This window comes from Neophocaena asiaeorientalis, unplaced genomic scaffold (assembly GCF_003031525.2).
Source record: "Neophocaena asiaeorientalis asiaeorientalis breed wild unplaced genomic scaffold, Neophocaena_asiaeorientalis_V1.1 scaffold267, whole genome shotgun sequence".
NCBI lineage: Eukaryota > Metazoa > Chordata > Mammalia > Artiodactyla > Phocoenidae > Neophocaena > Neophocaena asiaeorientalis.
In genome coordinates this window covers 430,875-447,815 of record NW_020173204.1, presented here as the reverse complement: position 1 = coordinate 447,815, position 16,941 = coordinate 430,875, and the positions used below count along the sequence as shown (strand labels likewise).

General features: G+C 36.0%; 1 protein-coding gene across 11 annotated transcripts in view; it reads right to left on the bottom strand.

Moving 5' to 3' along the window:
* Window positions 1–16,941, bottom strand: part of WDR17 (WD repeat domain 17) — an 81,920-nt gene that overhangs the window by 39,206 nt on the left and 25,773 nt on the right. For 8 of the 11 annotated variants that reach the window (XR_003003282.1, XR_003003279.1, XR_003003281.1 and 5 more), the window contains 6 exons: window positions 15,216–15,399; window positions 10,944–11,174; window positions 6,836–7,087; window positions 4,844–4,966; window positions 2,035–2,219; window positions 1,263–1,431 (listed from right to left, as the gene is read on the bottom strand). Coding sequence is in view for 7 of the 11 variants with exons in the window: in XM_024744946.1 (XP_024600714.1) it covers window positions 1,263–1,431; window positions 2,035–2,219; window positions 4,844–4,966; window positions 6,836–7,087; window positions 10,944–11,174; window positions 15,216–15,399 (1,144 nt within the window). In the remaining 4 variants the exon portion in view is untranslated. Of the gene's footprint in view, window positions 1–1,262; window positions 1,432–2,034; window positions 2,220–4,843; window positions 4,967–6,835; window positions 7,088–10,943; window positions 11,175–15,215; window positions 15,400–16,604; window positions 16,632–16,941 lie in introns of those variants that run through there. The other 3 variants (XM_024744948.1, XM_024744945.1, XM_024744947.1) reach the window with 3 other exon arrangements.

The following is a 16,941-nucleotide window of genomic DNA, read 5'->3' as shown; positions in this document are numbered from 1 at the left end:
CAGCTGCTGTCATTAAGACTTGGAAGTAAAACCTTCTTCTAGATCTTCTCACAGTAGGAGATAAGGGATACAAAAATAGTAGTTCTTTACCTTTTTTGTGTCATAGACTTCTCTGAAAATCTGATAGCTATGATAATCTTTGACAGATACAGGAACATGCACACATATGCTAAAAATTATGCATAAAATTCCAAGAGAATCCCAAATTCTCTGAAGACATCAAAACCCTGACAGCCCATATATTCAGGGCTAAAAATCTCTGTGCACAAGGAGATAAGCTAAAAAATAAGCTACATCTTGGTTATAAGTGGGTTTTAAATTAATATGTTAGTATTAGGAAAAATAAGTAAAGCATTCTACATAGTTTATAAAGTGAAAAATTCATTTTAGGTGTGTAAAATTATTTATTACAGGAAGAAAATATTTGGGAAGAAAATGTCAGAGGTTTCATAGGACATCTCTTTTTTACGTACAGGAAGGTATAAAGGTAGCATCATTCTGAGATCAAAGAAAAGACCCTATTATAGCATAAAAGTTCTTCAATATTACAAAAGCAGAGTTTATATAGAATCACATGCTCACAATTAAACTGTGATGATATATAATCATTCATATTCACAAAACAGATGTATCAGAGAAAGACAGGTATTATAATTTTTAGAAAATACATGTTTTATTTTCATATATTTGATTCACATGAACATTTTAAGGAAAACTTCTATAATGTAAAATACACTACACCTTTATAGGCATATCTATACAAATGCAGCTAAAACTGGATGGGTCAGTATCATCCTGATTTACTGTGGCTTTTCTTTATGACTATGTCATAGAGAAGGGCGGCGAAATCAACGTGCTTGGGCAAGTAGTCTATTCTACAACCCACAAAAACTGCACCAATAACTATGTTGGTACTAATCTGCCTCCACAATCATTTGGAGTAAGATGACACTGTGAGGAAGAAGGTAATACAAATGAAAATAAAAGTTAGGAAAGTCGGGCTTCCCTGGTGGCGCAGTGGTTGAGAGTCCGCCTGCCGATGCAGGGGACACGGGTTTGTTCCCCGGCCCCAGAAGATCCCACATGCCGCGGAGCGGCTGGGCCCGTGAGCCACGGCTACTGAGTCTGCGTGTCCGGAGCCTGTGCTCCGCAACGGGAGAGGCCACAACAGTGAGAGGCCCGCGTACCACAAACAAACAAACAAACAAAAAGTTAGGAAAGTCATTTAATTGTATTCCTGATTTTAATAAAATACTACTTACCTGGAGCCCATGAAAGGGAATAAATAACCCCTTCATTCCCTGGGGAAGTGTACACTGCCGTCAGTGTGTTTATATCCCAGACTTTTATTGTGCCGTCAAATGAAGCTGTTGCTAAAAGATTGGGATCATCAGGTTTGAATTTGCAGTCAAAGATAGTTTCCACATGACCCTAGGAATGCAGCATAAAAAAACATAGAACAAACCCAGACAAAATGTGAGTCCTCGGCAGAGCTGTATTCTATTTTACACAGAGGCTTAATGATCATGAGAACAGAAGTTCGTAGACTCATAGAATTATTATGACTCCATAATAGAAATAAATCTTAGAAAACACTTAATCCAAGCTTGCTCATTTCATGAATGAGAGCAAGAAAGCTCAGAGTAACTGGCAGAGGTGGACTTCTCCTTCCTTCTGAAAGAATATTCTATTTCTTATTTTGCTTCCAAAATATACTACGACTATGTGATTTTCCACTACACAAAAGAGTAACGTGGCCCACACAATAATGGGAAAACTACCAAATGCAGAGTAATCCTGATAAGCTAAACAGACATTAATATTTAAAGAAGTTTAATGTTTATAATGTTTACAATTAAATAATTTTAATAGTTCCACACATTTTTCTAAAATGTTTCAATCAACCAAGATAAAGTCCTAATATATGATTCTCTATGAAAATAATTTTAGAATATCAATAATACATAAGTAAAAGTAAACATCATTTTATACACAAAATAAGTATTGTATATAAAAGAATGACCACAGACATACCAAGTCCCTAAGAAAATCCCACTTCTTAGCTCCCATATCATAAAGTCCAACTCCACCATCCAAGAAACAGCACACTGCGTGACCAGGAGGAACAGAAAATGCTTGATTCTGTGTCAAAGTTGGGGGTGGTACTGCTTCACTCGTTGAGGATGTATAATGATTTTTGGTTGGGGACTGGATTGAAACTAGAAAAGAAAAAAAAAAATAAACAAGTAAACATTTATGCCAGTATCTTCCCATAGGCTGGAATGAAGCCACAGGACTTGATTTACAAAGACGCTCTTTGTTTTCTTTTATCCAGAATTTATATCAGTAAACTCTTAAGCAATGATCAGATTTTCTGCCACAGGAGTACTTTAGCAGCATTGCCCATATTTATATATTTATATATACAAAATGGGATATTATTTTGAAAAGAGGTGTATAGAAGTGCAGGTGGTGCAAAATGAATGAAAATTAGTTTCTGAGGAATCACAATATGTGGTGAATATTTGGTTTCTTATTGCCCCATAAATTAAAGCACAGCACGATTATTTCTGAATTAAAATTTTCTTTTAAAGTGCTGATGTAATAGCTTACTTCTTCCTCTGTACAAGCAAACACACACTCACGTGAACTTTTTTCTTTTAAAACTAATAACTCTCTTCCACTAATTTTTAATCCAATGAAAATATTTTTTTTTTCTTTTTTTTGGGGTACGCGGGCCTCTCACTGCTGTGGCCTCTCCCGTTGCGGAGCAACAGGCTCCGGACGCCCAGGCTCAGCGGCCATGGCTCACCGGCCCAGCCGCTGAGCGGCACGTGGGATCTTCCCGGACCGGGGCACGAACCCGTGTTCCCTGCATCGGCAGGCGGACTCTCAACCACTGCACCACCAGGGAAGCCCGAAAATAATTATTTTTGAGATTATTTATAATTCACTTTAATTTAGCACCTAAATTAAGAATTACAACTGATATACATTTGCACCTTAATTTCTCTCTTCTTCCTCAATTTTTACTGTTCATAGACTTTCAATTACATAAATGTCTCCTTGTTCAGTTATTTTCTTTGTATTCTTTATCACATATTTTGTCTTCTTTCAAAAAGCTTTTCCTTAGAACATAAATGTACTCTTGTAAATATAATTCAAAATAATGATACTACCATAAATTATCAGACCAATCTAGATTAATTACACACTGGAATATAAATATTTCCCAGTATATTGTCTTTTTTGACTCAAATATAATAAAGTCTTTCTTATTGCATTCATTAGGATAATACTCATTTCTTAGAATTAGAGAACGACAGGCAGTCCAAACTAGAACGAACCATTAATAACAAAAGAAGCATTTGATTCAATGAAATTGTGCTGAAAGTTTGGTTAAAATTAATATAATCCATGACTGTTTTCTAATATTTTAATTTGTTGATATTATAGGTGGTTTTGATACCCTTTATGCTCCTATCTATCCATAATTCATTTTTTTTCAGAATTTGATGATTGTGTCTACATTTAAAGTTTTTCATTTTTACATAATTTTTCTTACTCCACACTTTCTGTTACATTAAAAAATTGGGAGAAAAAACTATCAACAACCTGAAAGGAATGACTCAAAAATGACAAGATCAGTATGTGCTTCTTTATATTTCCTGATTTTTCTCTAATGGGCCTGGACCACTTTGGCAATAAGAAAAATATAAGGAAGTAAAGAACCTATGATATTTCATTCATCTTACGAGATGGGTGTTCACGGCAAATAAACAAAGAAAAAAATAGTTCCAAAAAATGCAGGATACATAAACAATATGCCAGTCCCCAGCATACTATCAATACTTCTCCAGTCCTAATGCTTCTAGACCCTCCAGTTTCCAGGATTTAGAAGTATTAGGAAAAGCTTAAATTTGTGAAAAGACTGGAGGTTCAAATACAGAGATTTTCTACTACTTGCCATTGCCCACAAAATCAGATACTAAATTTGCTAACCAAAACATTATTTTGAACAGGCCTCACTAATTATTTAGTATATCATAGACAGTAGTGAGCAAGGAGGAATCAATAACTCTAGGTTGTTCAATCACTACTCTTTTCCCCAAGTTTTTTTATGATCCACACAGAAATAAAAGAAACACTACCAACCATGCAGAGTGACCACAATTGACTTAAATAGGAAGTCAATTTCTTTTCCCTCATATTTAGGAAAAATTCTAATTCTAAACCTCCCCCCGCCCATACTCCAGATTTTTCTTTTATACCTTAAATGTATTTTATAACTTTTTCTTAATCATAGAAGTAATAAAAGGTAATTAGAAAAAAACACAAAAATAAATGAAGAACATCTATAATACTAACTACTAATCCCGCGACAAACATGCAATATGTTCAAACATGGAATATATATTCTAGATCCTACATTTCCAATGTTTTAGGTTATTTTAACTTTGTTATAAACCACATAGATTGTAAAAGAGCCATGTTTAAAACAAAGTCCCCTAGTTCAGACCAATTTTATTTAATCCCATCACTCTTGATATTTTTTATTTTCACCAATATCATTGTCTCATTTTCCCCATGTAGACTTGAGATTATCTTAATATCCTCAATAGCATTTTTAAATGTAACTTTGCCCTAAATATTTTCAATTTAGCAACATTAGATATTGTGTGGCTTTGATGGTATCTTTAGCACGTATATTGTCAAAGGCTATTTTTTTAAATTTGCTTTCCAGTAGCAGTATTTGATACGTTTATATCATTATATCACTCATTTTATTGGATAGCAGCAAGTACGATATTTTAAAATATCAAATTTTGATATTTTTACTTACATTTCTTCCTTGGAGGAGAATTCAGTACATGTAAGCAGTGAAACCCTGTTTTCTTTAATTTAAAATTATCAACAGGTGTTGCTCTAGAAACATTCCAAACGCGCAAAACACCGACTTGAGAATCTAGTCAGATCAAGAAAAAAGCATTATATTAACAAATTTTATTTGAAGCATAAAATGCCTAGATATAAAAGTAATAACAAAATTTCAACTTGCCAGATTTTTAGCACCACTTACTGACATTCTTCACACAGTAATATTATATCATAATACAAAGAAACAGCCAAAGTAATATTCATCCTTTCCATTTTTGGCACGTTTTGCCTTTTTTTTTCTGTTCCAAATCCCCTTCTCGGGTGAGAGACTGCCTGCCTTGGAAGCTTCCCCGACAAAGATCATTATGACAATGTGACCACAAAAAAGCACCCCAGGGACACACTTGCTCTAGGAGCGCCAGCCACAGAAAACTTTCCACCTCTACCGTTAAGTAATCCTTCACCTTTCGAAATGCTTGTAAACTGCTTCCTTGCTCACCTGCAGCCAGCAAGGACTGCCTGATATACCTGAAGTTTAATTAGAAAGCCCCCTCCTTTGAAAAATCCTACCTTAGTAAGCTACTCTGGAAAGAGTCTGGCAGTTCCTCAAATGATTAAATGCAGAGTCACTGTATGACCCAAAAATTGCACTCCTGCCTATACACCCAACCGAATTACAGACATGTGTCCCCATAAAGCCTGCACACAAATGTTCCCAGCAGCATTCATAACCACACAAAACCGGAAACAAGATAATGTCTATCTGCTGATAAATGGATAAACAAAACCTGGCATATCCATACAATGGAATATTATTCATCTATAAAACGGAGTGAAGTACTCATCCATGCTACATCACGGATGAATGTTGAAAACTCTACGTTAAGTCAAAGAAGCCAGACATAAAAGGCCACATGTTGAATGACTCTGCTTCTATGAAACGTCCGAACAGGCAAATCCACCAAAAGAGAAAGCAGATTAGTGGTTTACGTACACACAGGACTGACTAAGGGGTGTGGAGGGCGTAATGAAGAGTGACATGGGGATGGGTCCAGGGTTTATTAGGGGGATGAGGAAACGCTCTGGAGTTAAATGATGCTAATGGTCGTAGAACTCTGTGAACACAGAAACCACTACACTGTACACTTTAAGTGTACACGGTGAGTTTTTATGGTATGTGAATCTCAGCTCAATAATAATGATAATAATAGATATATTATTATTAATATATACCTATCATTAATTATATCCTGTGAAATTAAAGGCAATGAAGATGCATCAATAAGAATCCATCTACTTCTATGTGCAGTTTAAGTGCTTAAAGAAGTAAAGACTTCTTTAAAAATGGTGAAAAGATAAAGATTCTTTGTCTTTCATTTTACACTTAGCAAATATGGGAAGTATTTATACAGTAGCTGAAAGTGCGGTCTCTTCAGAGACCTCTCTCTCTCCGAAGCTAAGTAAACGGTAAGAGTCATTTAATTCCTAATGACTATTTTAAATTCCCCACCTTCCCATCCCCCATCACTTCCTAGTTCTGCTAATTCTCTTATGATTAGGAAATCGTGACTGTCAAAATCCTCAGTGAGGCTAACGGACTCCTCACCCAGACAGACTGTTTTTCTAGCCAGTATTTTTACTGTCACCCTGCCATGGCTGAAATTGAACTGCCTTTGTCTTTTGTATACACACAAACACAGACAGGCACACATGTGTGTACATCTATAATATATTCCAATGTTACCAGAAGCCTGGAAGACCGGGCCTTCTTTTCATTTTTATTTGTCCTTGTGTTAATGATGCACTATGTAAATAAAGTAAACGAGGTATTTACTATAATAACAATGTCTGAGACATTAATAAGTTTTACACAAAGTTAACCGATGAAAGTACAATCTCCCTGATTCAGTTAAAGAATATACACATATTTAAACCTCTGGGAGTAGGGTAAAGTTACCTCCAGTTATAAACATGCCAGGAGCACCGGGAACCCAGGCCAAGCATTGCACAGAAGCCACTGCACCGGGAAAATTAAATGTTGTTATGCAACAAAGTGATTCCGAATCTACTAGGCGAATTCCACGATGCAAATTAGCCACTAGGAGGTAATCAGTAGACAGTGGGTCCCATTCCAGGGCTGTAACGGGATCCTCTGTGTCGGTCCCTTCAAAAGATTCAGGTCTCAGAACATGTTTCTGACTTTTACTACCTATTAAAATGTAAAGAGCATGATTTTAAACAAAATTTCCAAAATAAGATTAATCATTGAGATCACATGAACTTTCTCCTTGCATACCGCTGATCTCTGAGAGTCCTGGGAATACAAGTCTGGCATTTCTATGCAGAAGTCATAACTGACAAGGGAATGCAGGGGAATTAGAGTTTGCCCTAAGGATGAAAGTCGTACTGGACTGCTTTGCCTTGGCAATCCCCAGTACCCTGCATGTTTTTCTATTTGTTACTGAAAAGCTGTAAGAAAAAGACGTAGGAAAATAATATACATCATCTTGTCATCAACTACAATTTCACTGAGTTACAACAGCATAGGGATAGGGAAGTGTTTACCGAAGGGAAGAACAACGTGTTCTGACTAAAAGCACAGACTTTGGAGGGCTGCCTGGGTCCAGATCCTAGTCCCAAGATACTTAATCTCTGTGTGCTCAGTTTTTTATTTTACAGTGGAGAACATAACGATACCAGAGTTTGTTTGTTTGTTCAAGAGTAAACGAGTTAGTTGCTTGAAGTGCTTCAAACAGTGGGGCATACGATAAACAGCATACCGATGTTTATTGTCATCCGTCCTCATTCATCCTATCACTTGTCGTATCATAATTCACTCCTGGCCACCAGAACAAAGAGGCAGCCAGAAAAACAGGGAGATGAAACAAGTGAGATTAAGTGAAGAAAAGGATCAGCAAACAATCCTCTTATTTCTTCCAAAATATATACACGCTGGCGATACGGAAAAAAAGGCCTTTGCTAACGCACCAACGGGGACTCCAATTAAACAGTTCTCTCATTCACAAAAGAAAGGCAGTGAAACACTAAGTTTACAGATTACAACCTTAACAGAAGTACCAATTATTCCTAAGTACTGTAAACATTGAAGAAGTGTTTGTTTTAAAAATAACACTATTGAAAGATACCATAGCTCTTCCTGCAATGTCTCCGTTACATACTGTTTTTCAATGTATCAGATTATAAAAGCAGAAAAAATAGATCTCCTTGTATATATAAGATAATTGTAAAGTTAATTGAAAAATCTTATAGTTTCTGGCTTGAGGTTAACTCGTCAGAACATATTCTTTAAATATGTTATTCTTAGATAGGGAGTATTTTATTTAGATATTTTGCATATGTGATCATAGAAGGTTCATGTGAAGCTTCTCTTATTTGACTTTATCAAACTTTTGCAATAACCATCAAGAAAAGTTTGCTTGCTTCTTCTTTCCCAAAATAAGCATCTTCAAAGTTGCTATTTGATAAAATAAATAGTAATGAGTATTAATACAGCTGATCATTACAAACCACAGAGAGGTAGGAAAATGATTAACCTAAGTTGTACCAGCTATTTAAGTAATTATTAGGTATTTGAATGTGCCCGTTAGTATCTATGGTTATTAAAAATATTCCAGGGCTTCCCTGGTGGCGCAGTGGTTGAGAGTCCGCCTGCCGATGCAGGGGACACGGGTTCGTGCCCTGGTCTGAGAAGATCCCACATGCCGCGGAGTGGCTGGGCCCGTGAGCCATGGCCGCTGAGCCTGCGCGTCCAGAGCCTGTGCTCCGCAGCAAGAGAGGCCACAGCAGTGAGAGGCCTGCGTACCGCAAAAAAAAAAAAAAAAATGTATTTAAAATAAAATGGTCCAATGGATAAAGAAGATGTGGCACACATATACAATGCAATATTACTCAGCCATAAAAAGAAATGAAATTGAGTTATTTGTAGTGAGGTGGATGGACCTAGAGTCTGTCATACAGAGTGAAGTAAGTCAGAAAGAGAAAAACAAATACCATATGCTAACACATATATATGGAATCTAAAAAAAAAAAAAAAAGGTCATGAAGAACCTAGGGGCAAGACGGGAATAAAGACACAGACCTACTAGAGCATGGATTTGAGGATATGGGGAGGGGGAAGAGTAAGCTGGGACAAAGTGAGAGAGTGTCATGGACATATGTACACTACCAAGCGTAAAATAGATAGCTAGTTCCCACTAAGCAGCCGCATAGCACAGGGAGATGGGCTCCGTGCTTTGTGACCACCTAGAGGGGTGGGATAGGGAGGGAGGGAAGGAGGGAGACGCAAGAGGGAAGAGATATGGGAACATATGTATATGTATAACTGATTCACTTTGTTATACAGCAGAAACCAACACACCATTGTAAAGCAATTATACCCCAATAAAGATGTTAAAAAAAATTTTTAAATAAAATAAAATGGCCTGACTTTATCAATAATTTATATAGCTTTTTTTTTTAACATTAGAAAGATCATTCCCTAAGGAAAGAAAAGATTTGGATGTTCACTGTTCTGTTCAATTTCAATTTCTTCTTTCTTCTATTAATTTCAGATAAATTGAATGTAATACGCCTTGTGAAAGTAGTTATTCTAATCCTGAAGCACCACTTTCATCCATCTACCTAGTGAACCAGGAGTCACATCCATCAACAGATACCAATGGCTAAAAGCACGTTTTTCAAATGTCAGCAGTGCTGACTTATAAGTGGAGAACTGTTCATCTAATTTTTCAATTTTTTATTATATATTTTGTTATTGTTTAAATTTTAAAAATAAACATAAACTAATTTCTCAGACCTTTCCACTGAGCCATGTTAATTAACTAATAGGGCTACAAGGAGTTATTGCTCCTTTTTTTTTTTTTTTTTTTGCGGTACGCGCAGGCTCAGCGGCCATGGCTCTTGGGCCCAGCCGCTCTGCGGCATGCGGGATCTTCCCAGACCAGGACACGAACCAGTGTCCCCTGCATCGGCAGGCGGACTCTCAACCACTGCGCCACCAGGGAAGCCCTATTGTTCCTTTTTATCCCAAGTTCAAACTCTTTGCTAAGGAGCTGTGACAACTAAATGGTATTTTACAAACAGGTGGGAAAATATTTTTGAGTAGTATTAGTAAGTTATTATATAATCCAGCTGTAGGTCCTTTGTCATTCAGGCCATTTTCTTAGTAAATACGCAGAATGAAACAACTGACTTTAAAAAGTAAAAATGCAGGACAAATGCCTGACAGGGGTTAACTCAAAGTAAAATCCGCAGAGCTGAGTTAAATGTACTACGATGCCTCACAAATAAGATTTACTTCCAATGGTTATTTGGAATTGGCATAGTGCCGGATAATATTTGCACAACTATTATTTAAAAATTAAAATACTGTTATCTTTCTATGCTGTGTAAATAAGAAATTATACATGCTGAGAAAAATAAAATTTAAGAGACCTGACTTTTTTTTTTTTTTTTTTTTTGCGGTACGCGCAGGCTCAGCGGCCATGGCTCTTGGGCCCAGCCGCTCTGCGGCATGCGGGATCTTCCCAGACCAGGACACGAACCAGTGTCCCCTGCATCGGCAGGCGGACTCTCAACCACTGCGCCACCAGGGAAGCCCTATTGTTCCTTTTTATCCCAAGTTCAAACTCTTTGCTAAGGAGCTGTGACAACTAAATGGTATTTTACAAACAGGTGGGAAAATATTTTTGAGTAGTATTAGTAAGTTATTATATAATCCAGCTGTAGGTCCTTTGTCATTCAGGCCATTTTCTTAGTAAATACGCAGAATGAAACAACTGACTTTAAAAAGTAAAAATGCAGGACAAATGCCTGACAGGGGTTAACTCAAAGTAAAATCCGCAGAGCTGAGTTAAATGTACTACGATGCCTCACAAATAAGATTTACTTCCAATGGTTATTTGGAATTGGCATAGTGCCGGATAATATTTGCACAACTATTATTTAAAAATTAAAATACTGTTATCTTTCTATGCTGTGTAAATAAGAAATTATACATGCTGAGAAAAATAAAATTTAAGAGACCTGACTAGTAAAATTCTTACCTGGTTGAAAAATTGATAGACTTCCATCAATATGACCAAAGACAACTTTCCCCTTTTTCTGGGTATGCCATCTGAATATACAGATATCAGACAGGAAGCTATGGGCTTCTTTGTGCACAGTCACGCCACTGTCCGGTCCTGAGATGGTCCAGAGGAACAGTGGGCCTCTCTGGGAAGCAAACGCCACTGTGTCGTCTGCATTCCAGCACCAGCTGAGAGAGGCAGGCGTCCCTGGAATAAATTAAATACAGATACACAGTAGAGAAACATGGCATAAGATCGTACCGTTAAATGTTATTTGCATCCTACCTTTCTACAACAACTAAAATACAAGACTGTGTTCATTATTAAAAAATATTACCTTCTTACTTGGAAATTTGATCTACAAAGTAACCCTAAAGGCTGCAGGGAACATATGCAGGGTACTTCTATGATGAAAAAGTACCTAGTTTCTGGTTTAAAACTATTAATATGATCATATGCTTCACATACTCAAAGAAATGTATAGAGTTCTTTCTTTCAGAAAACTATATATTAAAGCAATAAATTCTTACTGAGTTTTTGTGTATAAGCCCTGCTTTAGGCGTTCTAGGTATACAAGTTAATATAGGAGACAATTCCTGCTTTAAAGGATCTTAAGTATAAATTGGGGAGATGACTACATTTATGAAAAGTTGCATGCTACTATAAGGATTTTCTTTTTTTTTTTTTTTTTTGCAGTACGCGGGCCTCTCACTGTTGTGGCCTCTCCCTTTGCGGAGCACAGGCTCCCGACGCACAGGCCCAGCGGCCACGGCTCAGGGGCCCAGTCGCTCCGCAGCATGTGGGATCTTCCCGGACCGGGGCACGAACCTGTGTCCCCTGCATCGGCAGGCGGACTCTCAACCACTGCACCACCAGGGAAGCCCCTATAAGGATTTAATAACAACAAAATTAACACTACAAACTACTTCTTATCAGGAGTTGGATTTAAGTCTTAGTTTTGCCTCGGATGATCTAAACAAGCCACTTTACCTCTGTAAACCTGTTTCCTCACATAAAAGAGACATGACTAAAAATAGCTGACCACCTGTTTCACATGAAAGTTAGGGCAAGAAAAAATAATGATGTGTGTAAAAATCCTTTTTAAACTAAAAGACAAAATACGAAAGTTAACTGTTAATCTCCTGTTATTGTGATCAAATAAATAATAGATGAAATAAATGTTATGGTAAATTTATGACTCAGGAGACAGACTGTGAATCTCCCGACACAGAATCGGAATCATCAAACTGAATATGCATATCAGGTCGTAGGGAGTTAGGGCCCAGGAATCTATTTATAACAAGGTTCTCCAAATAATTTTTATGCGTATAAGAGTTTGTGACTGTTTGGGCTACTGCCCTGGAAAGAAACTGGATTTGAATTACACCTTGAAGGAACGGCGGAGTTTCAATACGTGGGTCAAGACGTATTTCCCAGGAAGAGGAAATGCTATGAACAAAGACACAGGGTTGAAAGTTGTTCATTGACCGTAAATTCAGTTTGTGTCAGCAGCCTACAATGTGCCAAGAGGCAGAAGCTAAAGCTGATTCACTTTGTTACAAAGCAGAAACGAACACACCACTGTAAAGCAGTTATACTCCAATAAAGATGTTTTTAAAAAAAGAGAGAAAAAAAAGAAACTGTTTCAGGGCTTGACATACAATGGGAACTCCATAAATACTCACTGAATGAATGAATGAGTACACAAATAAGGCCAATAAAAAAGCTGTTTGGTTTTCGGATACATTAACAGAAGCAGAATTTCCCCAATAAGGGATAAGACATGCTGTATGGGTCAAACCACCACAGCCCACTTGAAGGAAGCCACTGGAATGATGGCTCTCAGAATGTGTGTTTTGAGAAGCACAGCAAGGAAGAGAAAGGACCAGAAATGATGTCCTGTAGTTATAATAGAAAACACTGCTATACTGGCTTGTCACACACAAGCACTTCTAAGAGCTCTACAAATATCCACTCATCTAATTCTCCCAACAATATTCTGAGATAGGCAGGTAGTATTATTCTCCACTGTTAACAGTTTTGTTTTGTTTTCTTTTTTCTGAAAGTGTATTATTAAGTGTGACATTTTTCAGGTTGGTGACAATTTTTTAACCTTTTACATTTAAACGAAGTAATACTAATTTTCTTTTAAGTGACTTTTTTAATATTAAGAAAAAAGAATGAGGAAGTAAAAAGAATACAGAGGCATGTTCAACAACCGAATGTGGAAGTTCTAATATTTATTTTTTTTTAAGTTGACAATGCAAACTTCTACTTTGTTTAAACTGGATTCTGAAAAGAAAAAAGGAGTCTAAGCCTTTTCAAAGGGGATTATTTTAAATAAAAATGACCAAAAATATTCATAATTTTTGCAAATAAAATATCAAAACTTTCAATCTTCAAATTAAGATCTTTGAAAACATAAGGAATTTACCCTGAAATTTTTCAGAAAAAGGAAAAATATATAAAATTGATCAAAATTGTTACCACAATTATTTAATCATTCTACACATGTTAATGAAAAAGTCTTATTTAATTGCATGTTCAGTGGCAAAGGAAGCTATGGTGCACACAGCTGATGAACAAAAGTCTCTTCCACAATGAATGGATGTGATGCATATGGTGTTTGATGACAAATCAGTGGACAAACTAAGTAATGGTACCATAATATGCTGTCTAATCTGTCCTTATGCATAACATTTAGAAAATGTTACTATGCAGTTATAGTCTAGTATAGGTTTTGTGTGACAACTTTATAAGCACAATGGCATTGTATAACATTTTTAGTTTATGTCGCATAAAATACGGAAAGAATTTTAAGGAGTATTTATTGTGTTATTTAAAATTAATCTCACACAAAGCTGTATTTAAAGTAGTGGGAAAGTGCACTGTTGATCAATATAAACAATACTGGTAAAACCGTAGGATCTGGGATTGGTGGAGAAATGGCTATAACCAGAAAAACATGAAATCTTGATTGAGGTTATTAACCACTGTTTATGCACCACAGAGCTTTGTACCAAACCTAATTTGGCTTTTTCTCATTGGAGTAGTGAAAACCTTAAGGAAAACCGTCACTTACATTAATGGAAGCTCACTGAATAGATGACTTTTAAAAAGATTTTGCTCCGAGATTGAAGCAAACTACTCACTGTCTAATACTGAAATTCATTGGTCACTGCAAGTGAAAATAATAAGCAGCGTATATGAGCTTGGGAAGGAGATGCTCATTTTCTAGCTGAATATATTTGGTAAATATTTTTTAGGACAAAAGTTACATAACAAAATTGGTGTGTTTTTCGGGTGTTTTCAGCATTCCTAACGACCTAAATTTGAAAAGACAAGGGAAAAGCCGTACTCAGTCTATGTCGAACATATCCAAAGGTTCCAAAAAGCATCATTCTTGTTATATTGGAAACAAGATTTAAATACAATTGCCTATGACTTCTCAATATTGTTGTTACACACTGAAAAGAATAGTATAAAGAAACTCTGTGAAAAGTAAAGTGTGTGACGCTGTCATGTCTCAGTTTACTGTCTCAAAGTTACAACCAGTATTTTTTAGAGAAAAGGCTGAATATGGAAAATATATCCAGCAGTAGCTTTCAAAAACATAATCCGTAACTGAGCTACACTCAGCACGCAAAAAGAGAACTGAATTATTATGACATTTAACACAGAAAAATGATTATTTAACTTCATCATCATTATGGGGTAAGATGCTAGGTAGAAAGAAAGTAATGATATTATGCCATTCACAAAGATCTATTTGCATAAACTAGAACTTTCTACTTTGACCTAAAAATACAGGAAAAAGTCAACCCAGCAGAGCAGTGACTACATGCGTCATACTCTCTTCGTATGTTTCAAGCAAGGCCAATTGTCTCATTGAGAAAATAGTATCTAATTATTATTTTTATATTTATTTTGGAATTTTTAATATTATATTTAAATACTAATAAAATTTGACTATGATTTTAATTGATCGGTGTACTAAGTCTGATAATTTCATGAAATTTTGTTTCAGTTTTGTACACATGCACATACACAGTAATGAGTCATGATGTGAAATGTGTTTCTTATATAGATGACCATTAGAAAGCTTGAAAAACACTACTTTAAAACTTGAACTAATTGAAATAAAATATTTTGCTTACTGAAATAATAGAAAAAAAAACTGAGGTATAATTCACATGTAACATTCTATTTATTTTCATTCAATAAAATAAATCCCAGTTATAGGTATACCTTTTGTATTGTCGAGTTTAGCAATGACTTTTTGTTCTGCAACATTCCAAATGATCACGAAATTATCAGTACTGCCACTTGCAAACAGATCAGGGTTATGTGGACACCAAGAGATAGCTGTGATTGTTTTTTTATGTTCAGACATAATTGCGTGAAGTTTGAATTCATTATAACGGTGATCCAACTAAAAAATATATAAATAAAACATGTCAGTGCTTCTTTCTATGTAATACACTTTCCATTAATAATCACATTATTTTTAAAAAGCTACATACATGAAAATTAGTACACCTAATAACAAGATATGAACATAATTCAAGCCTTGGTCTACTTTCAAGTGAATTCAAATGTATTCAATTTGAAAGAAATCATTTTTCAAAAAAATAAAAGAGAATTGAAATTAAACATACCAATTTTAAAAAGAAGTAACAATAAATGTACATTTAAATATGCATAATAATTCAGAGACTTATTTTCCATAGCTCTATTTATGAGGGAAAAACACCTTGTTCTTAAGATATTTTTTCTGCAAATTTTTAACTTATATTTGAGTCAAAAAAATGTAGGTTAAATAAGCCAGCTGCTCATTACTACATTATTAAGATGTCCAAAGTTTGCAGAGCAATGGTATCATTTGGACCTGTTCTATGTTATTGCTTTTCGGAAGGGGCATTATGTTGTGTTTTTATACATAAGTGGACAAAAGGAATAGCCTAGTTTTCCTATTTTCTTTGTAAATGTGCCATTAATTAGTGGATCAATTCATCTTTCTATCAGTTTTACCATGTTTGAGATGTATATACTGTATATGTCATTTTGTTGAACCTGGTTTTTCCCTTTAACACATAACAAACCTTTCACAGTGTTACATAAGAGTTACTCAACTCATTATCATATTAACTATTAACTACACCAACCTTTCTTTAACCGTATACTTGCAGTAAAATCCTAACTGCTAACTGTCACCCAAGTTTATTTGTATTAACTTCTAAATCAGGGTAATTTTTAGTTTGTTTTAGTCTTTAATAACACGCAAACTTTCTTCATAGGTTTTTTAGATTAATACTTTTAGCTTAATCTTCCTAAGTATTCAAGTCATAAAATGTCATCATTAAACAAGATATATGCAAACATTAAAAAAATTCGGGGGGCTTCCCTGGTGGCGCAGTGGTTGGGGGTCCGCCTGCCGATGCAGGGGACACGGGTTCGCTCCCCGGTCCGGGAGGATCCCACGTGCCGCGGAGTGGCTGGGCCTGTGAGCCGTGGCCGCTGAGCCTGCGCGTCCGGAGCCTGTGCTCTGCGGCGGGAGAGGCCACAGCAGTGAGAGGCCCGCGTACCAAAAAAAAAAAAAAAAAAAAAATTCGGTTTCGCCTTCATCCACTTTCTTACCTTCCTGACTCCTCAGAGGAATAGTTTTCCCTGCCTGATAAATTCTTCTTCTTTAGGAGGAAGTAAAAGACAAGACAATAGGGACCAAAGATTAAGGGAGAAATTTCTTAAGAGGAAGCTTAGCAACACACTAGGGTGGTAAAGAGGTAGATGGCAAAACAAAAGGGGCATTTAGAAGGCTTGCTCCTGTCTTCTGGGCAATGGGAAGTGAAAAAAAGATGTGAGTTATATTGAAATTGCATTTTGATTGCTAGATATTTCCTCAATCTTGAGAAATGGACTACATAAAATCTTAGCATTGTGGAAACTTAATTGGTTTATACATGAATGCTATTAT